This window comes from Seriola aureovittata, chromosome 11, assembly GCF_021018895.1.
Source record: "Seriola aureovittata isolate HTS-2021-v1 ecotype China chromosome 11, ASM2101889v1, whole genome shotgun sequence".
NCBI lineage: Eukaryota > Metazoa > Chordata > Actinopteri > Carangiformes > Carangidae > Seriola > Seriola aureovittata.
Window position 1 is genome coordinate 10,407,873 of NC_079374.1, and position 27,025 is coordinate 10,434,897.

The window sequence follows — 27,025 nt, forward strand, 5'->3', positions numbered from 1 at the left end:
TACTGCCATATCTCTGTTGCTTGACCTGAGAGTGACTCTTTATTCATACTCATCCACACTTTATTTCTCTACTTCCCCCCCGTGTTAAAAAACAAACACACCATCACCTCAGGTTTTTCTCCAGACAAAGGAAAACGAGCAGTGTTATACATCAAAGCTGTGTTCACTACATTTGCCCTGCTGTGCTTTACAGTGCTTGCCTTTTGTTGTTCTGCCAAGGGACATGGATACCAGACTGTCACATACAGAGTTAAAAATAGAGAATCCTCCAAAAAATGTTAAAAAAAAATCACAAGAGGAAAACTATGCTAATATGTAATGGCCTGCAGCAGAGAGAGGTTGTACAGAGGAGTGAGTTATAAAACTAAAAGAGAGAAAGAGCTGCTCAGAAGAGACATCTCATCATGTGTTTAGAGCACAGGGAGGTGTGTGAAGTGAACAAGCACCTCACTGTTGTGCAAGGAGGTGAAGTTGGCATCAAGGCAGACGTTTAAGGCTGGAGCGAGGGAAAGGAATATAGTAAGAACTCAATGCAGCAGGGATTCAATGTTGTTTATCACCTTTCAGTGCAATCATTATGATGGAATAATAATATCAAATTAACATGATGTACTACTCCGCACCTACATCAAGCAGATACTAATTAAAACAGCAACTCACATAATGTGATCTCTAACAAATTAGGGACTAGGGTTTGATGCTTCAGTTGAAAAAAACATCAACACCTACCATCTGTCTGCACAGATAATGTGTGAAGCAGGAATTAAATAACAGTGGTGATGCACAATCATACCCCACTGTGGTGCCAGAACAGGGTGTTAAATGCATATCATCGTGTAATTATATCATGCGGTGCATAAAAGCACTTTTTAAAAAAATGAATATAATCATCACACCAAGGAGACGTTTGGAGATTTAGCGCTCTCTGTCGGTCTCGCTCTAGTCCTCTCCTTTCACTTCACTGGGGAGAAAGAAAACCTTTGTTTAAAGCAGCACTCTGTGGGTGCTGAGCCCACATTCGCCTTTGTGTAGAATGAAAGTTGATCCTTTGTAAAGAAATATCGAAAATCGAAGAGTGGAGGGATAAAAGTCAGATTCTTTGGGGAACGCCCCTGTCAGTGAAACTGGGACCACCCAGTGACTGTTGTCATGGAGACTCGCTCAACAATGTTGGCTCTGCTCAGGAGAGGAGGGCTGAAGTAATGACACAAAATGAAAGTGACATGTGAAAATTGCTTGTAAAGAGGTTGGGGGGGTTCAACATTTCTGTCATAATTAATTTAGGCAGATTTAAAGCAGTTTTTGTTGCTGCTTCAGTGGCAAACATTTGATAACTGATTATCAAAACTTAAAAATACATGCACAAGTTTGGGTTTGGTGCATAGCACTAGGGCTCGGTATCATGTCAGATTGTCGTGTTGAGTTGAGCCACCAATACCAAAATGGTACGTTTTTTTTTTTTCAATACTTTGCTTTGAGAAATAGACATATGTTTTTGTTTTGTTTTTTTTTTTTTTACAAAAGAGAAGTTCTCAACTTAAATGATGCTGTACAAATACAGAAGTGTGGGAGCAGCTAAACACACTGTTTTGATAAAGATGTCAGGCAATAATTGGCCTTTTCCCATCATTCTTTGAGCAACCACGATTTTTCTATCACACGACATGAGTCTGTGAACAGCAGGGCACAGTGAAAGGAGCTTGTTACCTGGACGAGACGTTGGAGGTGTGCAGCCTGTCGCCTGCAGCTCTTCATCTAACGGCTCACTATGGCTGCTGCTCCTTCTTCCATTACTTCCTGCTAACTGAGCCATGGTCAAACAATGTGGAGGAAGTGTTCAGTTTGCATTAGCAGCCATCTAATACAACCTTTTTTCCACTCTCAGTTTGTAATACTGCATGTATATAAATAATGCATTACTTTCATCAGTAGCTGTAGGCTCAATCGCTTATCATCTCATTCAGTGATCAATAGTGACTTAACACAAGCTATTAAATGAAAATCTTTGAGATTGCCACTTTAAAGGGACACACCCATCAATTTAACGCGTAAAGATATACTGTATAATGTATTTTGTGGCTCTGGAGGCAACCTTTTAAAGTCTGGGAAAACAACCCTGATTGTGTCATCATTAATATCTTGAGTTAGTCCAGTGTTTTTGAGGTTTTTAAAAGGTACTAAAAGTTAAGATATTTTAGCCTCTGCTGCTTTGATCTTGTTTTTAATTTGTCTCCCAACTCTACGGATGTGGAATACTACTTGCTGGAGCACCGTCATTTACTTGCCATTGGTTTTGGATACTTACGTTTATTACATGTTATTATTATTGTGTATTTATTACGTGTAATATATATCCCAGTCTGCTGCTCAGACTGACTGTAATCATCATAAAACAGCTCAGCTTTTCAGGGATATTATTGCTTTACTTGGCCATATTTGCCCTCTGTGCTTTGTATCACAGCTTGGAACATTTGAGTTTGAAAAAGAAGCCTCCTCTGTCTTCAGTGTGTCATATGGTTTGGTGATAGCAGCCCTGTCTCTGGGATGAGTGTGTGGTCTGAGGGTGCCTTTCTTCTCAGTCCTATTTTTAAGACGACGGCAAGGAACCCTCTCAGTGTTGTAGTTGAGCTGTCTTTGAGTGGTTTGAGTTTTGGGATTTTTTTTTTTTTTTTTAATCATTTTGATGGCATCCATGTGTATGTCACCTTTTTCCTTCCCTGAAACTGAAGAAGTGCAAGCACCAACCTCATCACAGGGAGTCGGAGGAGCTAATGTTATATACCACACCCTCAGTTTAGGGTCTGTTAGTGTAAGACTGAGACAGAAAATGAACTATATGTATGTAAGTTAGAGTTTGAGAGCTTGCTGGAGTTGTAAAATATTGCCTGTTCCACAGTATAACTGTAACTCTGTTTTTTAGCTCTGTTTGTGACCTAAGGGGAAAATGTGGCATCAGCAGCAATACATGAGGAAAACATTGTTAACATTGACTGCATGTGAAAGGCATCTAACTCTGCTCTGGTCTGTTTTTTATGTTTCGCACAATTCTTTCTGTGAAGAGAAGATTAGGCCTCTTAAAATCACAGAATCTTGTCCACAGTGGCTGTACCACTGACTCTGCTTTCCTCATGTTTCAGCCTGTGTACTTCACTCCAAATGTTGCAGACACTGATTGCCAGTAGGGAGTAAAACAGTCCTCCTTCCTGTGAGAAGCAACTACCACAAACAGTGTGGAGTGGAGGGGGGAGGTGGAAATGTCCTCTCATTGGCTGAATCCTGACTGTCTTTGACCTGAATGCCAAACACAGAAAGCTCTGCCAGACGTTTCTTTAAACATCCCCCTCGTTTTTTTTTTTTTATAATCCTCTTTTACTTTCCCTTTCTCTTTGTGTAGTGTTGAAAGAGCCTCTGAGCGTTCCCCCCCTCAGTGAAGGGAGTTGTGAAGTGCTGGTGAAGCCCAGCTCAGCAGTCTGTCGCTCATCTTCCCTCTTTTAACTCTCTCAGCAGAGGAATGGGGAGGTCACAAGGAGCATGAGCTCTCAGGCTTTTTCCTTTTTAAACCCAACGCTCTCCCAAATCTGTTTGTTTTCTGTTGTGTATATTTGTATGCACTATCACAGGAACAAGCAGCTTTTGTCAAACCACCTGTCTGTTTTATTAAACATATTAAGGAAACTGAGATAAAGGCTCTGATTAAATGACAAGTGTATCAGAAATGGCTTAAAACAGCATTTCTCTATAAACTGGCCTCATGGATTTCATTGGCATGTCGAGAGTGACGGCACATTTGCAGGCATCTGAATGAGCAATGGTATAGCTGCCACTCTGACATACATGATTGCCCATAGAGGAGGATCAACTTGACTTGGAGTGGCAATCCCATCACTCTGCCTAATGGGCAAGGTTGCCAGGGAGACAGAGAAATTGGTATCATGGATGAGGGGAGGCGAAGCACTCGTGCTAGGGTGGGAGGTAAGGCATTATTCAGCCAATTTACATGGAGTCACAAGTGGAATGAAATGACTCTAAGGTAGAGGGATTACAGAAGGGTTTGTTGTGTAGTGAGACTATTTTTAGGTGCCTTTTACACTGAACCTGTTGCTTAGGTTTAAGCAGCAGGAGCCGTTTGATTCAGTTCGATTAGACTCGTGAGGCCGATCCTGATATTGACATTTGGGAGTTAAAACATTGGATAACAATATATCGGTTCATTAACATCACTTGTTGGTCCAAACCAACTGAACCACACTACAGGTGTGAAAGCGACCTCAATACCGTTAAGCATTTCTGAGCTGCTTTGGGTTTCAATATCTCAAACACATACTCCCAACAGGCTTCATCAGATTTTCTCATCCAGCCGTCCACACCAGGAGGAATAAATGCAATAAAAATGAAAGGAAAGAAGTAGCCTAGTCTAATCCAGCAGCTGTGGCCTGAGGCGGATAGAGGCTTCAGCACGCTCACATACCTCCTGTCTCTAGGAAGAGTTGACGTCATCATCCTTCATCTTGTCATAAATCTGTCCTTCCATTTCTATTTCCCGCGTTCTCCAGAGAATCACAGCTGCTGCGTCTTTTTATTTTTTTATTTTTTCTCTCTCTCTCTTCCTGGATGTTGAACATCTTCATTCTGCTGCAGTAAAAAGTTGTCACATCCCAGAAATTTGAGTAACTTAACTTATGGTGAACTTGACATAAACTCACTAAGTGTTGCGCAAGCGCCTCTTGCTCCGCCTCCTCTGCTGTCCCTGTCCTGGCCTGTGAAGAAATGCAGTTTGACAGCTTAAGTGACGGCAAGCAGAGGCACATTCACAAGTGCAATTCTTTACTCTATGCAAACTGTTGCACTTGAATTTTTAATTTTTTTTGCTTGGGATAGAGATGGAAAGTCGCTGTTAGACACTCTCATGCAGTGGCACACAACCCTGCTTTTGTTTGTGACTGTAACTGTAAGGATATATTCAGTAATGGCTGCGCTGTCTCTGTGGTTGTGGCCTAATTGAAGTGGAAATAAATATCTTCAGTTGAAAAAACAGCCAGCACTTTTGAGTGTTGCCATTTGCATTTCATAAAATGTTGCCTACACAGAAGATATCAATCTTTCCACCAGTAATGGAATCTTTTTACATGCTCTAATTTGTGCAGCTACACTTCCCATGAGTCATAACTCTCTTTTGTGGCTACCCTTTATCTGTGCTCTGTCCTCTCAAAGAATAAAATATAAACGACAATACGACTAAGGGAATATACAATCACCCTGCATTTTAAATGTGAGCTGGTTGTTTTAGTCCTTGTGTCTTGTCGCAGTATTGTTGTGCACATATACTAAATATGCATGAAAACATGCTTTGTGATGCTCACAATTATCAGTACTGCTTTTCTGTTTGACTCAGCAGGGGTTTCCACTCGTAAAACATAGTATATATTATGTATAAATGACCTAACCTGTTAGCATTATTGAACAGCTCTATAAAAGGTCTGTTGGGTTGTAGAGCATATGTGACTGTCAGTTTTGGCTCCTGGAGGGAATAGCTGATATAAATCAGATCATCCCACAATAGCTACTCATTACATGAGATGAGATATGAAATAGACAGTTTTATTTGATTATTCAGGCTGAACAATCGCCCACATTAAAAGCTTTACAACATGACTCTATATTCTGTCTTTGAATTCACCCTTCTCTCGAGAAAACCTTTTTTTTTTGTTTATTTATTCCAGTAATCTTGTTTCCAGCTGCAGACTGAGCTAAATATAAACTGGATTGCTCGGATGGTTCTCATACCATGCGACGCCTTTTATCACAGAAGAGGTTTTTGCAGAATAGGAATAAACTAAATTAAATCAAACTTTCCCAATCCTGTCATGCATATTCCCAAACAGTCAATTTCCCATTCGGCTGTCTCCTAAACGGCTACATGTAATTTCTCAGCAGTTAAGGGGGTCCAGCAAACTCATGTCAAATCACCTCACCTAAGGCCTGGTGAAATAGAGCATGCAATTGCTCACTCTGTCTAAAAAAAAAAACTAATAGGCAAGGCTTTGCGTATGTGTGTGTGTTTGTGCGTTCGTGCGTGAGGGACAGAAAGTATTGCAGAATGAACACATAAATTGATTTTGTGTGTTTGTGCCGCTCTCTACCACAGAACCTTTCTCAGATGTGCTTTTTTGAGGCTGAATGTTGCATTTTATAGCCACAGTGCTGCTACCGTCCTAAAACCTGTGCGCTTTGTCATGTTTCCAGCTCTGTCCTCCTCTTCAGTTTCACAGAGGGGTGATCATGTGCTCAGCAGCAATTTGAGATTTTGCCATAATCTTCATCCAAGGAATTATCAATGTTAGTGCCAGTCAAGGCGCTGAATATTACCACTAACCTTAAACTCATATTTGGCTTGGTTATGTAATTTAGCCTTGTGATAAACTGGCAACTGTCCAGGGTGAATCCTGCCTAATGCTCACTGTGAGCCGGGATAAGCAGTTTAAAAATTGTGTGCATGGATGGATATGGATTATTTTGTAATGACTTGTCACTTGTCACAGCAACACTGAGCCTTACACACACACACACACACACACACACACACACACACACACACACACACACACACACTTCACAGTACATTTGAAATAATAATACATGTACTCAAATATATAAATGTCTTATAATAGGTATGTTTTGATCCAGTGTTAATACCTGTCACTGTTAATAATTTAGCACAATAGATCCACAGTTACTTAGGAACCAGAGAACCACGTTCTGGTTTGTATCTTTTTAAAATGTGAATCATCAAACAAAGTATTTCCCAATAATCAATGAATCATTAATGCATTCAATTACCTATGATCAACCGATCTGCCTTCTGTTGGCTTTTTGAAGATGTGTTAAAGTCTACCAGTGGCTGTCAATATGTCACTTGTTTTTTTGACACTAATAATACATTGAAGCTGCTGTGTGCGGCTCTGTGTGGCAGTTTGTGAGATGTCATACTCCTTGGCTGACTGAAGTCCCCTTCTTCTCCACAGGGGGACTCCATGAAAGATGACAGAGGAGGTGATTGTTGTAGCCAAGTGGGACTACACGGCCCAGCAGGACCAGGAACTTGACATCCGTAAAAATGAGCGTCTCTTCCTCCTAGACGACTCAAAGACCTGGTGGCGCGTTCGCAACGCCGCCAACCAAACGGGGTATGTGCCATCGAACTACGTCGAACGCAAGAACAGCCTGAAGAAAGGTTCGCTGGTGAAGAACATCAAAGACACACTGGGTAAGAGGAATTTGGTTTCACGCTATTAAAAAGAGAAAGGTCGCCCGTGTGTTGTCAATGATTTTTTTCAGTGAAAGTGGAACATCTCTGATTTTCCTTTTCAGTAGTTTGTGCTCCCTGGTGGCGATGATAAGATGTGGTCATAAGCAGCGGTCAGTTTGTGTTCACGCATGTGTGTTAGTCTGACTTTTCTGTCCTCCCCGGGAGCTGTCACTGCACTCCAGGGATCCTGTTGAAATGGCGTTGCTCTCAGCTGTCAGCACACGGTCTCTCAGTCCCCAGTCATGACTTGAATATATTAGACTGTGTCTGTAGCCATAGCTACCAACATATATAATGCACTTTTGGTGGATCTAGTGAGAGAGATATTTATACTCCTCTCAAATTGGGCAAGACCAAAATCATGGAACAGGCTTTTGATAAGCTACTCAAAAATAGAGACGGATCTCAGTTCTTTTAGAGCCAGCTGTGAAAATAAATAGGATCTATAAAACATAAAAAGTTACATCAAAGAAATTGCTTTCATATGCACCAAGTAGCCTATCATATAAAAAGGCCCCTCCTTCATTTTACCATTGAAGTACAGAAAGGACAACACTCTGTGTCAAAGCTTTTGGTTTTTTTCTTTTCTTCCGTCACAATCGACTAGTAAAACAGGATCAGCATGTAACTTCAGGGAAACACAGAATACACATTTGATGCATGTTTAAAAATAACATAACTATGCAGCATGTCACAGAACAACATTTTCTGAACGTCTCGACTGAGTATCGACTGAACTGTTTCTATATCACTGAAGATTGTCCAAAAGAATAAAGAGTTTTGAACATTGTATGATCAGTTAATTAATACGCACATCATCTTCAGTCCAAAGGTGATCTGGACGCATAAACTCCCTCTTCATCAGTTGTACTAAATTTAGTCTGCGGATGATCTGAACATGCATGTTAGCCCAATAACAACCAAGACACTTAGTTAGTAGTGGTAATAGTGTGGTTTATACTTACTGACTAACTTTGTGCTTAAAGACAGAGCTTTGCAGTGGTGGTATGAGAGTGTGACACACAAGCTCTGCCACATGACAGTGAGCAGCAGCTTTAACCTTTTACCAACACAATTATGTTCTCTGTTGGTATTTTGATATTTTTTGATATTTACCAGTGCGCTCTTTGATACAGCTGCATGGAGGAAAATGTTGCCTCCGAGCTTCAACTACAAATCCTGTCATGTAACTCGAGCATCATGACTTAATTTATGATGACTGATAGTGAGACAAAATAACTCATAAGCAGATATCATGCTTTCAAATTGCATGTGATCTAATTTATTTTTTAAATTTTGGGATTTTGAGATAAGCGCACACAATTATTTGGGCTACTGAAGCTCCTAATCACCCACAGAGCTGGTGCCTTTCTGCAGTCAGAGTACGGATGCTACAGATATGATGGCCAGACAGCGGCCTCGAGAAAATGAGATGACGTCCGTTATAGATTTGTGCTAAACTTGGATGTGTTGGTATACAGCTCAAGTCAAGAGTGTAGGAATTAATCAAAAAATAATGCGTTTTCTCCACTTTCTTTTGGTAGACAAAGAGCGAGAGGCGGAGCGGCGCACAGATGAATCTGTTTTGACAGTTTTAGCTTGAGTTCTAACTTTGTGTCTGGGTGGTGGAGAGAGAGAGAGAGTGAGGGATATGGGGAGAAATAGAAACATCTGGTAGAAATTCTAACAAAAGAAAGAATGATCAAGAAGCGAGATTGAAATAAAAATAGAAAGGCAGCCATATTTAGTTCTGATGTTCTGATACCATGATTCCTCTCGGCTCTGTGGATACCAGCCCTCAGGGAAACTGCAGCTTTATATGGGCCAGCATGGCACAGCCTGCCACTGTCACCCTCACCAGGGTTCATTGTGTGCAGAGACAACATGTATCTCCCCTCCACCCCCCTACTTCAATACTGTTCCTATCAGACCCTGTCTCTATCACTGTAGGCCTCTGCTTTTCTATGATCAGTAGATTGATTAGTGGAGAAATCAGCAGCCTAATGGTTGTACTGAAATGATGGATTACCCCTCTGCCCCCACTATGTTACATATCGACTACAACATTATGGCCTAGTTCCATTTCAGTCTAAGTAGTTTGCTTCCAGCCAGTAGCTCTTTAGTGTTAAAAGCCTGGGCAAATCCAATAGGCGAGAACATTTTCATGACGAGGTGATGAGCAATAGGTGAGGTCAGGGGCTAATGGAACTTACTCACACACTTGAATAGAGAATGTGATTGGCTGAGAGTGTGATTACTTCATCCTCTCTATAGTCTCTGGCTCTTTCTCTCTCTTTTCCTGCTCTTCAGTAAGTTGTCATTGTGATTATAGACCTTGCAGATACTCTGTGACTAGTGTTATCTCCAGCTTTTCCTCCTCATTTACTGTGCTTTAATGTGGTTGTATCATCAACATCCATCCAGGCAGAATTGAATTGTAAATGGCTGCATGCTGCTTTGTGTCCCAGTTTCCTCTCACAGGAAATAAAAACAGTGATGGGCAAAAGAATTCAGCAAAGGTACTGCTCATTACTGAAACTGGGCCAGTACTCATTGGTAAAACATCGGCAAGCTAGATTTCTGTCCAGTTTTTACATGGCAGCTCTGCTGCAAATCAGTGTGTGATTGTGTGTAGGTGAATGTGGGGCTGTCTGAAGCACTTTGTCCTGTCCCCATGTCAAGTGTTACATACCTGCCATCACTTTTACTCAGTACGTTCAAATGAACATAGTTATAGTAAGTGTTCAGTGAAATAGCCTCATTTCCAGCTCCAACAGGCTGCTGTGTGAAGCACAATATGTGGTCTACAGTAGTTCAGTCAGAAAGCTTCTAATAAGGGCTTAAATTTCTGGTAGAGCCTCCCAAATCCTCTGTCTGTGAAAGGTCTGTACAGAACCTGGCTGGTATTGGGGATTTGTGGAGTGTTCTGGTGGCCTCATGGTCTAGATGAATACAGGATATAAAACCACACGTTGCATGTCAAACCCCCTTCCCAAGCTTTGAGTCAGTCCACCACTTTGGTCCAGACTGAGATACCTCAACAACTGTTTGACAGATTTCCATAAGATTTTGTACAGACATGTGTTGTACCATGACGCTGGTTTTGAGTGAAATCTCTCAACTCAACTGTTGGATGAATTATGTTTAGTGCAAAATAGCAAATATTAGCATGCCAACACACTAAAGTAAATTGTGAACCACAGGAAACTTGATGAGCTCTAAACATCAGCATGTTAGCATTATAATTGTGAGCATGTTAGCATTTAGCTCAAAGCATGGCTGTGCCATAGCACGACCTCACTAAACGCTTGCATGGCCATAGACTCTTAAGCTCCCAGCACACCTGCACACCTTTGCAATCCTCAGTCTCAGTCTTGTTCATCTGCATCTCCACTGTAAACAGTTTAATTTAACAGTGTACTAATTCTGTTTTTTATTCCAATGTAAGCACTGGTATCACCGGCAAATATTGTCATTTGTCTCTTTAAGGTTTTACTGGTTTTACACAGTTATGCATTAAAGAGCTTGTGGCACTTTCAGAATATTGAACAGAGCATCACTCTTAGATTTATTTAAAGGGCTTTGACTTACTCAGAGTTCTCTTTTAAATCATAGCACTCGCTGACACGGTGCTAATGCTTTATTTGAGGGCCAGGTTGTGCTTTTTCATTACTGCACACACTTAAATGTGTCTGGTGGGTGGTTTGGTATTGTGTGGACTCATTTTATACAGTAACTTTCAAACTGCCCTCCACTGTAAGCTAGAGAGTGAAGCAATATGCTGCAACATGCAGTCATCGAGGCTTTCATCAACTCACTTCCCTCTGAGTTGAAGTCCTCTGGGCTTGAAAGTCTAGTCTCCTTCCACGAGATGAAGAGGTAGGTGGAGGTTGGGAGTGAATGTGTGGGAGGAGAGAATATAGCCCGCTGCTGCTATAACCAGCAGGCCAGTGCCTTGAAGTGGAAATGAGTAAAGAAGAAAGGTGTGTGTGTGTGTGTGCGCGCGTGCGTGTCTGTGTGCATTAAAGTGTTTTTGCTTAGCTCAAAGGAAGTGTGTGTTTCTCCCCTCTACCCCATGGCAGCGACAGTCTATTTTATTCTTCCTGAGGGACTACCTGAAGTAGACCCAGGAGTCAACCTTTGTCTTTGGCTTACAGCCAGGAGATGTGGAATCCTCTCACACATAGACACAGCGATCAGATATAGAGGATACACACTGCTATCCATAAACATGATCTGCTTGTTATTCCTGTCTCATCCCTCCTCTTGGCATTTTTGTCAGCTGTGGTCTCTGATGTGCTTGGTCTACTGTTTGTGTGAGAAACAGCTGCCAAGGGACCCCTTGTCTTTCTTCACCACTCTCCTCCTCCTCCTCATCCTCCTCCTCCTCCTCTTTCTGCCAACAAGTTTCATGCTACCCAGAGTGAACCCAGCAATTTTCCAAACAATGTAAATGTACTACTCAGCAGTGACATTTCTGTGGCATTTCAGCAGGCTCTGTGGCACAAACTGGGTGATTAGCTGTCAGGAAACTCACTTCAGTCATTAGTAGCACACTTGAGCATATGCTGACACCAGCCTCAACTGTCAAGTAAACGGTTTAAATGTTGTCAACTGCATATTGTATCATTATTATTTTAACAGGAATTTGAAGAGGAGACCTCCTTGGTTATGTTCAGCTGAGAGACTTTAGAAACTTAAGGTCTTATTGAAGTGTTCAAACACATGTTTAAAGTCTCGTCTTTGAGAGTACATGAATGGAAAAGTCAGAGACAGGTAAGACAGGAGACGACTTTGATCCTGGATATGCCTGTCATTATCAAGCCCATGGTGCCTGCTCCACTTTTCATTCCCTGTCTACACCACCTATTTTCAGCCTTTTGATTAGTATAGATGTGAATACGATGTGTAGATGTGTCGACAGAATACCAAGTAGATAATGAGCTTTGATTTCATTGGTTTTGAGTAAAAGGACACGGGGCTCTCAGTGCAAGTGGATGCGTGCACCTCTGTGTTAATTCTATTATCTGGAGTATTGATCTGTCTTAAACCACTGAGGTTTCCCATAAACATTCTGAGATTCTGTATCCTTTACTTCGAAAGTAGGTTTTTTTTTTTTTTTGTCCTTCTCAGGGCCCATGAGTGAAATTTGCTGCTTCAATTAGCGTCCTGCTGACCTTAACTGCCTCCCCTCCCCGTGGAGCTCAGGCCTTTCCCTGCTTTCTAAAATCTGAATCTTTGTCACCACAGCCTCTCACTGCTGTTTTGTTGCCAACATGCAAAAGTGTTTTGATTGTATCTAAAGCTTAAAGCTGTTATAATCAATAGTTTTATGTTAACAATTAATCAAATGACTTCTTGTATGTTAAAGGGGTCACGTGTAATGATGAACCCACAGACAATTATCACCCGGCTCTGCAGTTCTTCTCAACTCTATAGAGCAGTTTAACGTCTTTCAGCTCTTTGTTTTGATTTCACGGCTCGCAGCTTAACTGTCTCCGTTGTGGTCACCATTGTTTACAGAGGCAGTGGTTAGCAGTTAGCAGGTAGCAGGTTTTCAGCAGAAAAAGCTCTGATAAGCCTGCTGCTCATTACTTGCACAGCACCAAACAGCAGACACACAAAGTTAGCAACTAGCTGCTGAGCACAGTGGAACATTTATTTTCCTCACAAATTAGCTGAGAGCAAAACAAAGCTGAAAGGAGTGAATATTGGATGCATCATGAAGGCAAACACAACTCCAAGTGAATGTAGATTTACTTTTTGCTGACGAATTAGCCATAGCAACAACAAGGTGATAATATGTCACGGTTGCATTTCCCTAAAGTTTCCAAAAACGTCAAATAATGCAGGTTAATTTATGGGCCAAAGAGATGAATAAATGTGCCAACTGTTTAAAACACATGCAGGCTTTACTGCTCTGTTTCTATCTGTGACCATTCTGTTCTGCTTCTCTTCATGCTGCAGGTTTGGGAAAAACTAAGAGGAAGACAAGCGCCCGTGATGCTTCGCCAACGCCAAGCTCAGATACAGAGTACCCCTCCAATGGCAGCGGGGGTGGAGGGGTGGGAGGAGGAGCTGCCGAGAGAATCTATGACCTCAACATCCCCGCTGTGGTCAAGTTTGCCTACATGCCAGAGAGGGAAGACGAGCTGTCCCTGGTCAAGGGCTCCATGGTCATCGTGATGGAGAAGTGTAGTGACGGCTGGTGGCGGGGCAGCCAGGCGGGACGCGTGGGCTGGTTTCCCTCCAATTATGTCCAGGAGGAGCTCGGAGGAGCAGATGACAGAGGAGAGGGAGATTCCTCACGAGGCTACCATGGAGGATCTCAAGGGACTTTGTTGGCCAATGGGCGTGCAGGCGGCCGCGGTGGAGTGCTCCACCTGGTTCAAACGCTCTACCCCTTCAGCTCTGTAACAGAGGAGGAGCTGAACTTTGAGAAGGGAGAGGTCATGGAGGTGGTGGAGAAGCCTGAGAACGACCCGGAGTGGTGGAGGTGTAAGAACTCACGTGGCATGGTGGGCCTGGTACCTAAAAACTATGTGATGGTGCTGGACGAGGGGCCCGGCCTGCCCCCCTCTACGTCGAGCTCCCCACAGAACCGCTTCGTGACACCGGCACGCTCAGGGAAGTTCGCTGGGAGGGACTGGTACTACGGCAACATCACGAGACACCAGGCCGAGTGTATACTCAACGAGAGGGGAGAAGAGGGAGACTTCCTCATACGAGACAGCGAGTCATCGGTGAGTCTGCGAGATGAAGTCATGACAGAGCTGAGAGAAAAAGGAAGAAGAGGAGATTTCAAAAAATGCTAACAGAAAGAGTAATGTGGTTTGGAAATATATTTCCAAAGTTACAAATGACTTTTTTGCATGTTGACCAGTATCTATTACTTAAGATCATTAGAAGTTTGATAAATAGCCAAGTTAAAATTAAAATGTTTTTGCTAAAAGGGATATTAAAGAATGGTAAAGAATATTACATATTTATTAACTGACTCATTCCTACTTACCACAATACCTTTGAGAGAAATGCTGAAGTCATCACATGATTGCTGACAAATGCTCAGAGCAGGAACAGCCAATCAGACACAATTATTCAACCTACAGATGGCTCTTTTAGAAATTCCTAACAAGGGATTAATTTCGTTATCCATTCCTTTGCTGATAATCTTCTCTATTAATCATTTTGCCTGCAGGTTAAGGGGACATCACATGCCTTGTTTTGTTTGACCAACTGTCTGAAGCCTAAACATTGTCAGTTTTCAATTATATAAAACAGGGAAAAGCAGCAAATCGTCACATTGGAAAAACTGGAGCCAGAGAATTTATTTTTCTTTAAAAACAAAAAGAATCAATAATTAAAAAAGATGATTTTTATGTTGATTACGCGATCAAGTCTTTAAATCAGCTCAGTTTATAATTTCTGTGAAAGCAGCAGCTGCAAATAATAGTAAAAAGATAATAATATAACATTATAAATTACATGTATTGTTTCAGACTTATTTATCTCATGGCTAATGCCATGATGATAAAAAGGTGCTGACCTTGCGGCAGCCATTAAGAGTTTTCTCTTTAACGTCTTCAGAGATCTCAAGTTCTGCGACTAGCAATAAAAGTGAAGGAATTTTACTTTTCTTTCATTGAAGACCAAAATTTCACATGCAGCAGTTTGAAAAATGTGGGCCCAGATTTTTAAATGTGAGAATATACTGCCACCTGCTGGCGTAAAGCAGCAGATGATTTGTTTTCCTGTCACTCTTATATTTCTAACCGTATCAACAACTCTTTCTCTCTTTATGTTCCAGCCCAGTGATTTCTCTGTGTCTCTGAAGGCAGTGGGTAAGAATAAGCACTTTAAAGTGCAGCTGTCAGAGGGAGTGTACTGTATCGGCCAGCGCAGGTTCAACTCCATGGATGAACTAGTGGAGCACTACAAGAAAGCCCCCATCTTTACCAGCGAACATGGAGAGAAGCTGTACCTGGTCAAAGCGCTGCTGTGATTCACACATCCTCACACCTACACTGGATCGCACACACACAAACACACACTCTCTCATACACACTATACACACATAATACTAACGCCACTCCCTAACTGTCTTAACTCAAGCCTTAGCTCTGAACCCTCTCGCTGTGGCGTCTGTACCAAGTCCAGATCGTCAGTCACTCCTCTAGGTTTTATCGATCACCCTCTAGTGGTGACCAGGTGAAACTCTTTCCAGCTCTACAGCTGAGCAGTTAACCCCAGGACTGCACTAGGAGAACGCTTACCCAGCCACATCCTTCATGTGCAGCACAGTGCATAAAAAGCCTCTCTATTCTGGATGTGCTGACATGCAGCGACAACATCTGCTGCAAACAGAACGCCTGAGGCCTTGCTGTGGGTTGAGCTCTCCTTCTGATGTCATACATAATGTCCATATACTACCACGCACATAGTAGGTTACACCATTGCTCTTAATCCACACAGAAACAGTTCAAAGAGGACTTGAACCTCTGAGGGACCTTACTCTGGTGTTGTCCTGTCAAATTGCTGGCCATTGTTTTATATTGCTCATTTGTTGTTGTTTTAAAATGCTTGTTCCTGAGTCAACTTTTTGTTAAATCTAATTTAAATTCCTCTTTGGAGGTTTGAATCATTGCGCTTTCATACAGTGACTTCACAAAGTGACTAGAATCACTCTTGCCTTTTTCTCCTAATTTTCGCCATTCCTCTACACGACTTCTCTCCCCATTTGAATCTATGTCTTTTGTTACTTTTTCAGATTAATCCTCGTTTCCATCTCCACAGTCCCAGCCATTATTAGTTATCTTATTGATAATCTGGATACGATACTTCCTGTAGTACTTCTACCAAGGCAGTGGAGGGAGTGTTAATGCAATAGGGGGGAACTCTGAATTCCTGTAGAGTTTGAATGTTTATCAATGTAACCAAATGTGCCACCCTGTACCCATAATACTGGCTCCAGGTCTGCACTGCACTCACCATACTTGGCATTCATTCATAGCTCTATGCTCATGCTTTATATTGTGTCACATTGAACATGTTCTTCAGTATGTGTCTGTAGCTACACGAGAATACTGAAGAAGAATAAGAAGAATAATAAAAAAACTTCTTTGGTAACACTTTACGAGTAAATACACATGATCTGCGCCAGCTCCTGTGAATGAATGCAGTTAAAAAAAGTACTTCTTCTAATGTAGTATTTGTCAAAGATAAATATATCTTTTGATTTCAGAGAATTTTGCAGGGAAAGTGTCATTTACACAAAAAGGTATATGTGATTTAGTGATTTACTAAGACCCCAAAAGTAAACTAATTAGGAAGGTGTGGCCCTAAGCTCTACATTTATCAATCGCAAATGATTTAGAAATACTTGTTATTAAACCATGAAACCAGTCCGGCAACAGGTATTGACTGTTCACTAAACCCCCCCCACCAAACAGCTACTGTCCACTTGTAGCTGTGCACAGCGGGTCTGACAAGCTAAGGACGGTAGTAATAGCTATACAAGACATGTAAAGCTAAAGGATTTAGAGAGAGTGTGTCTTTTTTTTACAAGCCTTTCCAAAACCAAGAACCTAGAAATAAGAAACACCCTTTTTTTTTGGTTCTACTTATGTCTGAAATCAAGGACCGATTATTTAAGAAATTGGTAAAAATTTAAATTTGCTCTCAATTTTAAACTGTGCAAGACTGGAACGTTGAACAGTCACAGCAACAGTAACAGAGGCAGGTGGGGCTTAACCAACAGTCAATTTTTAATAACAGTCATCCTTCACTGTCAACAAACCAAATATATGTCATCTGGATTATAATGAAAATAATTCTAGTCCTACCAAACATTTTCCTGTTTATTTTCTTTTGCTATGTGCATTTGTTTACCAATGGAAGTGTTGATCATGGGGTCCTCAGCTTTTATATGATATATCTGAATGTTATTGAGCATTGTTATTTAATTCTTGTCTCCACTGTATGTATATATTCAAAATAAGATGAGGTGCATATATGAATCGTTAAGATCCAACTATGGTACTGTATCACCGACAACGTGATGAGAATTGAAATACTTTTGTTCAATAAAATTTTTTGAAGAATTCTAAAATTAGGGCGTGTTGAAATGTATGTGGGTATCATCTTTGTTGTCCCAGTGGTGAATTAGAAGAGCTTCAGTCCATGAATTCTTGAAGCAAATCTATCTTATCAATAAGGTAAAACCACAATCTTTACATCATTTAGATGCATCACATTAGATGCTTTTGTTCTAAGCGTGTTCATTTTTTTCATTACATACAAAAGGCAATTAGCAATTCAGTGTTCAGTATATCTCAAGGACACCTTGGCATGCGAAGGATCCACAGATGTTTTGTTGGCAATGACTAGTGCTACATTTAACAGCTGACACACTCCACCTGACAACAAATCTTTTGTGTTGTAAAACCTGCTGTCATTCCTGAACTGACAGATTAATCTATTGTTTACATCTGTAATGCAGAATTAAAACTGGTCAATATTTTGAACTGTGATCGGATGAGAAAATGATAATTGTGCTGTAGCTTGTAGATGACAAGTTGAATTCATGTTTGAAATAGGTTTTATATTGTTTGATACCTACAGTAGAGCCGGCCTAATTTACAAGGAAGGTTTGTTTCAATACTGTAGAGCTTTGATTGGGTGCTCGTAATTTGTACTTCTACTGTATATCAAATGGCTTACCAGTTATTATTTATTTGAACAATTCCAAACTACACACATAATATATTACTCCTGTTAGACCCTGCCAGACCCAGTATAATGTAGTTGACTTAACATAAGCTAAAACATTAAATACTGTTTTAAAAATGAATGTATCTCAGAGTTACTTTTGATTAGCCTAAATTGTGCTGTGAATACCTAATATATGTCTTTTTGAGTTAAACAAATTATCTGAAATTTTGTCGTAACACTATGTACAAACTCAGTCAGCCATAAACAGCCTCGTCAGGGCGAATGAGCCCTGTCTGCCAAATAGTTATCCCCTACATAATCTGTCAGCTGGTGAAGCCACATTTGGAAGATGTTTGAGTTCACCTGAGAGGAATGTTTGTGTCTGTGTCAGTCACAATTAAACCGCCATCTGCCTCAGCTTTGATGCCACCCAGCAGCTGGCAGTTGGGATTTCATATCTCTAAATGAGAGTGATGACTGAAACATACTTTATACCCAGTATTGTGGCTTCTGTGCTATATTTGAATGACACAAATACATTAGCTTTTGGATGGAGATGTTCAATTACTCTACCTGGTACAATAATACAGCAATATTTGTTATGGTGATTAAAAAATTAATTCAACCACACAGGAGAGAATATTTCGACCTTGGAAACCTGAGATGTGGACTGCAGTAACTTTAGATTTCCACATGATGGCAGTAGTAGGCTTCTTGTATTGTCACCTGTCAATTTCTACATTAAGACCCTGCAAGAGATGTTGACATAAAAAAGCACAGCATCAGTTCGGTTGGTTACCAGTGAATTCAGTTCAATTCAGTGACAATGAGATTATGTGCTAAAGATTTCAATTTACTTTTTTTCCTGTTTTGCTTCCTGGTGAGATCTAAGTAGTGACAAACAAAAATACAAACAAAATGTAAATTAATTCTAATAAAATTAAAATATAACCCAGCTCAAGGATACACTATCAGGGGAGAACACTCAAGATCTGTACTCTAAAACTGATTTTACTTGACTCAAAAAGAAAATTTACTAAAAGCAGACCAATTTCAAGCAAACCAAAAGGGTCGAGGCCAGAGGATAGAGAACTCGTTCAAGGGTCAGTAAATCACAGTATTTACTTTGCCATAAATCAGTGCTGGTCCCAATTTGCAGTTTTGATTGTAACCTCAGTTATCTGCCTTTTCCTAAACAGAATAGAGTATTTCTGGCCTGTCAATAGAGAAAGAAATGGAATAAAAAAGAATGTAAATGAAGAATATATGATGTTACCTTGTACTCCATGTCCTCAAATTAACATGCAACATTCTGTTTAACCTTGCAGGTCACACCCCCATCAACACATAAAAACAGAAATCAGCTCTTGGTGGTCTGGAAAATTCAGAGTAGCAATTTGCATCATGGTCAGCGGTTTGCAAGACAACAGTGTCTGTGACACTCCCTGAGGCCACAACACCTTTAAACAGGGAGAAATGCTTCAGACAACAATATCGGTGTCAAGACCAAATCCCTGAATAAACAATATTTTCAAACAAAGGGGCATCTATTGCTTCACAAAACAAACTTGAGGCAAAATAAATTAACATTAACGCAATCTTACCAATCCAACTATCCATAACTCAACAATGTCTTCAGGTGAAACTGATGGGGTCTAGTTATACAGTTGCTGCCAGGAAGCTACACATGTTATGCAGCAACTCAAACCAAACTTCAACCACTACTGCTCAAATTTGCAAACAAGGGAAACTACACAATTGAGGACACTGATCACAGACCAAATGCCTAAAAAATAATTGACAAGCCCTCATTTTGCAACAAACGGTCACACCAACTAAACCAGGCAAAATTAGTTTTGAATCTGTGGGTTTTCATTTACCCAAAAAAAACAAAAAACGTTATTTCAAAATGTTTATTTTGATCCCAAACAAGCCCACATTTGTTACCTCCAGGCTAAAGGCTGGCAACAAAATGAGAAGTCGCATAGAGGTGTGTAGGACGGGCAAAGGTTTGAGGAGGATGCTGGGAGCCAAAAAAGCGAGAGACTGGACACATAAACAGTTTCCTATACTTTTCAAAGACATGGCACAGATGTCAGGTTGGAGAAAATGATCCACCCAACTGCGCCCACAAACAACCAGCGAAAGAGAGCACATTAGAGCAAGAAGGCAAGCACAAAAAGTCCAATATTTCATTAGTGGGGGCTGCTACACAGTGTCGTTTTGAATTCAGCTCAGAGAAACCTTTCCATGGCAATGTTCAAGTTCTTTCAGGAATGATATTTGATACAAATATGAACATAGTTTTTTTCGACATTTTTTTCAATACAAAGGACACAAATGACACATGATGGCAACATGAACAACAAGAAATACCAGAGGATATATTAGAAATTTTACTAAATTTGTTTGACATTCTTGGAAATATGGTTATTCATTTTTTCTAACAGTAAGACGAGAAGATTGACACAACTCTAATCTCTGTAGGTTAAATATGTATGAAGCTAGTAGCTAGTGAGCTTATTTTAGCATGATGACAAGAAAGAAGTGGAGACCAACCATTTTATTAAGGCTTAATTGAAGGTGTGGCCACTTTGAATTACAGGTTGGGGCTGTTGCTTGGCCCCGCCCACACCAACCTCTGTGGAGTTTGGGAGAGTCAGGTACTGCTAAGATGGCAACAGCAGAGCAGCTCACTTGGAGTTTCAAAAACACAGAAATCTATGTATGATGTCATAGAGGCACATCCATCTTTATATACAGTTTATGGTGAATACAGCTAGCTGATATTTCCAACTACAAGCACCTCTAAAGCACTATAATTAACTAATTACCTCTTTTGTCAACTGATTTAACCATGTTAGCTAGCGTTAAGAAGCAAGTTAACCTTGGATTCTGTCTTCTGTGGTCTAGCAGTCAGGTTGCTAGCAAGAGTAAAAATAAAATTGTGGATTTATCAAAGTATGAGTTAATTTCTGTCGAAAAATCCCATGAAAATGTCACCATGAATAGTTTGACGTTTTCATGCCTTACTTTACAATGACGTTTTTATGAAATTTTATTGATTACTATGCTATGGCATTAAATGCCTTACTATACTATATCGTTTTAATGACATATTATGCCTTGCTATAAAGTAAAATTTTTTAACGTTTTCATGCCTTACTATACTATGACATTTTTTGAAACTTTTATGACTTATTAAACTGTAAAGTTTAGTGAAATGTTATACCTTACTATATTTTGACATTTTTATTACATTTTATGCCTTCCTATAATATGACATTTTTTGACATTTTATGACTTACTATACAATGACATTTTTATGAACTTTATGCCTTGCTATACTATGTCTTTTTCATGCCGTACGAGACTATGACATTTTTATTAATTTATATGCCTTATTATACTATGACATTTTCATGATTTTTTATGCCTTATTATACTATGACATTTTTATGATTTTTTAAGACTCACTATACAATGACATTTATATGACTTTTTATGCCTTGCTATACTATGTTATTTTCATGCCGTACGAGACTATGACATTTTCATGATTTTTTATGCCTTATTATACTATGACCATTTTATGACCATTTTATACCTTGCTATACTATGACATTTTTATGATTTTTTATGCCTTATTATACTATGACATTTTCATGATTTTTTATGCCTTATTATACAATGACATTTTTATGAATTTTTATGCCTTACTATACTATGTCATTTTTATGAATTTTTATGCCTTGTTATACTATGACATTTTTATGATTTTTTATGACTCACTAAACAATGACATTTTTATGATTTTTTATGCCTTACTATACTATGTAGTTTTTATGAATGTTTATGCCTTACTATACTATATCGTTTTTAAGAATTTTATGCCTTGCTATACTATGTCATTTTTATGATTTTTTATGCCTTATTATACTATGACATTTTTATGACTTTTTATGCCTTGCTATACTATGACATTTTTATGATTTTTTATGCCTCACTAGACAATGACATTTTTATGACTTTTCATGCCTTACTATACTATGACATTTTTATGACTTTTTATGCTTACTATACTATGACTTTTTATGCCTTGCTATACAATGATGTTTTTATGCCTTAACATACTCTGACGTTTTTATGACTTTTTATGACTTACTATATTATGACATTTTTTGACATTTTATGCCTTACTATACTATGACGTTTTTTTTGCCTTACTATACTATGACTTTTTATGACTTTTTATGCCTTGCTATACAATGACGTTTTTATGCCTTACTATACTATGACGTTTTTGTGACTTTTTATAGCTTACTATACAATGACTTTTTATGACTTTTTATGCCTTACTATACTATGACATTTTTATGATTTTTTATGCCTTGCTATACTATGACATTTTTATGACTTTTAATGCCTTACTATAGTATAACTTTTTTATGACTTTTTATGCCTTACTATACTATGACGTTTTTTTTGCCTTACTATACTATGACATTTTTATGACTTTTTACGGCTTACTATACTATGACTTTTTTATGAATTTTTATGGCTTACTATACTATGACTTTTTATGACTTTTTATGCCTTGCTATACAATGACTTTTTTATGAATTTTTATGCCTTGCTATACTATGTCTTTTTCATGCCGTACGAGACTATGACATTTTTATTAATTTATATGCCTTATTATACTATGACATTTTCATGATTTTTTATGCCTTATTATACTATGACATTTTTATGATTTTTTAAGACTCACTATACAATGACATTTATATGACTTTTTATGCCTTGCTATACTATGTTATTTTCATGCCGTACGAGACTATGACATTTTCATGATTTTTTATGCCTTATTATACTATGACCATTTTATGACCATTTTATACCTTGCTATACTATGACATTTTTATGATTTTTTATGCCTTATTATACTATGACATTTTCATGATTTTTTATGCCTTATTATACAATGACATTTTTATGAATTTTTATGCCTTACTATACTATGTCATTTTTATGAATTTTATGCCTTGTTATACTATGACATTTTTATGATTTTTTATGACTCACTAAACAATGACATTTTTATGATTTTTTATGCCTTACTATACTATGTAGTTTTTATGAATGTTTATGCCTTACTATACTATATCGTTTTTAAGAATTTTATGCCTTGCTATACTATGTCATTTTTATGATTTTTTATGCCTTATTATACTATGACCATTTTATGACATTTTATGCCTTGCTATACTATGACATTTTTATGATTTTTTATGCCTCACTAGACAATGACATTTTTATGACTTTTCATGCCTTACTATACTATGACATTTTTTATGACTTTTTATGGCTTACTATACTATGACTTTTTATGCCTTGCTATACAATGATGTTTTTATGCCTTAACATACTCTGACGTTTTTATGACTTTTTATGACTTACTATATTATGACATTTTTTTACTTTTTATGCCTTAGTATACTATGAAGTTTTTTTGCCTTACTATACTATGACTTTTTTATGACTTTTTATGCCTTGCTATACAATGACGTTTTTATGCCTTACTATACTATGACGTTTTTGTGACTTTTTATAGCTTACTATACAATGACTTTTTTATGACTTTTTATGCCTTACTATACTATGACATTATTTTGCCTTGCTATAATATGACCTTTTTATGACTTTTAATGCCTTACTATAGTATAACTTTTTTATGACTTTTTATGCCGTACTATACAATGAGGTTTTTTTGCCTTACTATACTATGACATTTTTTATGACTTTTTACGGCTTACTATACTATGACTTTTTTATGAATTTTTATGGCTTACTATACTATAACTTTTTTATGACTTTTTATGCCTTGCTATACAATGACTTTTTTATGACTTTTTATGCCTTGCTATACAATGATGTTTTTATGCCTTAATATACTATGACGTTTTTGTGACTTTTTATGCCTTACTATGCTATGAGATTTTTTTGTCTTACTGTACTATGACTTTTTTATGACTTTTTATAGCTTACTATATTATGACTTTTTTATGACTTTTTATGCCTTGCTATACAATGATGTTTTTATGCCTTAACATACTATGAAGATTTTATGACTTTTAATGCCTTAATATAGTATAACTTTTTTATGACTTTTTAAGCCCTAATATACTATGATGTTGTTTTGCCTTACTATACTATGATATTTTTTATGACTTTTTATGGCTTACTATACTATGACTTTTTTATGACTTTTTATGCCTTGCTATACAATGATGTTTTTATGCCTTAACATACTATGACGTTTTTGTGACTTTTTATGCCTTACTATGCTATGACATTTTTTTGCCTTACTATACTATGACTTTTTTATGACTTTTTATAGCTTACTATATTATTACATTTTTTGACTTTTTATTCCTTAGTATACTATGACGTTTTTTTGCCTTACTATACTATGACTTTTTTATGACTTTTTATGGCTTACTATACTATGACGTTTTTGTGACTTTTTATGCCTTACTGTACTATGACATTTTTTTGCTTTACTATACTATTGCGTTTTTTTGCCTTACTATACTATGACGTTTTTTTGCCGTACGAGACTATGACATTTTCAGGATTTTTTATGCCTTATTATACTATGACCATTTTATGACTTTTTATGACTTACTATACTATGTCATTTTTATGAATTTTATGCCTTGCTATACTATGTCTTTTTCATGCCCTACGAGACTATGACATTTTCATGATTTTTTATGCCTTATTATACTATGACCATTTAATGACATTTTATACGTTACTGTACTATCACATTTTTATGATTTTTTATTCCTCACTATACAATGACATTTTTATTACTTTTTATGCCTTATTATACTATGTCGTATTTATGAATTTTATGCCTTGCTATACTATGTATTTTTCATGCCCTACGAGACTATGACATTTTCATGATTTTTTATGCCTTGTTATACTATGACATCTTTATGACTTTTAATGCCTTACTATAGTATAACTTTTTTATGACTTTTCATGCCCTAATATACTATGAGGTTGTTCTTCCATACTATACTATGACGTTTTTATGACTTTTTATGCCTTACTATATTATGACATTTTTCGACTTTTTATGCCTTAGTATACTATGACGTTTTTTTGCCTTACTATATTATGACATTTTTCGACTTTTTATGCCTTAGTATACTATGACATTTCTTATGACTTTTTATGGCTTACTATACTATGACTTTTTTATGACTTTTCTTTGCTTACTATACTATGACTTTTTTATGACTTTTTATGCCTTGCTATACAATGACTTTTTTATGACTTTTTATGCCTTGCTATACTATGACGTTTTTGTTACTTTTTATGCCTCACTGTACTATGACATTTTTTTGCCTTACTATACTATTACGTTTTTTTGCCTTACTTTACTATGACTTTTTTATTACTTTTTTTTGGCTTGCTATACTATGACTTTTTTATGACTTTTTATGCCTTAATATATTATGACTTTTTTTTGCCTTACTATACTATGACGTTTTTGTGACTTTTTATGCCTCACTGTACTATGACATTTTTTTGCCTTACTATACTATTACGTTTTTTTGCTTTACTATACTATGACTTTTTTATGACTTTTTATGGCTTGCTATACTATGACTTTTTTTATGACTTTTTATGCCTTAATATATTATGACGTTTTTTTGCCTTACTATACTATGACGTTTTTGTGACTTTTTATGCCTCACTGTACTATGACATTTTTTTGCCTTACTATACTATTACGTTTTTTTGCTTTACTATACTATGACTTTTTTATGACTTTTTATGGCTTGCTATACTATGACTTTTTTTATGACTTTTTATGCCTTATTATACTATGACCATTTTATGACTTTTTATGACTTACTATACTATGTCATTTTTATGAATTTTATGCCTTGCTATACTATGTCTTTTTCATGCCCTACGAGACTATGACATTTTCATGATTTTTTATGCCTTATTATACTATGACCATTTAATGACATTTTATACGTTACTGTACTATCACATTTTTATGATTTTTTATTCCTCACTATACAATGACATTTTTATTACTTTTTATGCCTTATATACTATGTCGTATTTATGAATTTTATGCCTTGCTATACTATGTATTTTTCATGCCCTACGAGACTATGACATTTTCATGATTTTTTATGCCTTGTTATACTATGACATCTTTATGACTTTTAATGCCTTACTATAGTATAACTTTTTTATGACTTTTCATGCCCTAATATACTATGAGGTTGTTCTTCCATACTATACTATGACGTTTTTATGACTTTTTATGCCTTACTATATTATGACATTTTTCGACTTTTTATGCCTTAGTATACTATGACGTTTTTTTGCCTTACTATATTATGACATTTTTCGACTTTTTATGCCTTAGTATACTATGACATTTCTTATGACTTTTTATGGCTTACTATACTATGACTTTTTTATGACTTTTCTTTGCTTACTATACTATGACTTTTTTATGACTTTTTATGCCTTGCTATACAATGACTTTTTTATGACTTTTTATGCCTTGCTATACTATGACGTTTTTGTGACTTTTTATGCCTCACTGTACTATGACATTTTTTTGCCTTACTATACTATTACGTTTTTTTGCCTTACTTTACTATGACTTTTTTATTACTTTTTTTTGGCTTGCTATACTATGACTTTTTTATGACTTTTTATGCCTTAATATATTATGACTTTTTTTTGACTTTTTATGCCTTACTATACTATGACGTTTTTGTGACTTTTTATGCCTCACTGTACTATGACATTTTTTTGCCTTACTATACTATTACGTTTTTTTGCTTTACTATACTATGACTTTTTTATGACTTTTTATGGCTTGCTATACTATGACTTTTTTATGACTTTTTATGCCTTAATATATTATGACGTTTTTTTGCCTTACTATACTATACTATG

General features: G+C 37.5%; 1 protein-coding gene across 1 annotated transcript in view; it reads left to right on the plus strand.

Moving 5' to 3' along the window:
• Window positions 1–18,087, plus strand: part of nck2a (NCK adaptor protein 2a) — a 34,586-nt gene extending 16,499 nt beyond the window's left edge. Inside the window, exons 2-4 of the mRNA XM_056390021.1 lie at window positions 7,023–7,264; window positions 13,274–14,049; window positions 15,114–18,087. Of these exons, the coding sequence (XP_056245996.1) occupies window positions 7,039–7,264; window positions 13,274–14,049; window positions 15,114–15,308 (1,197 nt within the window). The 5' untranslated portion in view covers window positions 7,023–7,038 and the 3' untranslated portion in view covers window positions 15,309–18,087. The remainder of the gene's footprint in view (window positions 1–7,022; window positions 7,265–13,273; window positions 14,050–15,113) is intronic.
• Window positions 18,088–27,025: the final 8,938 nt, after the last annotated feature.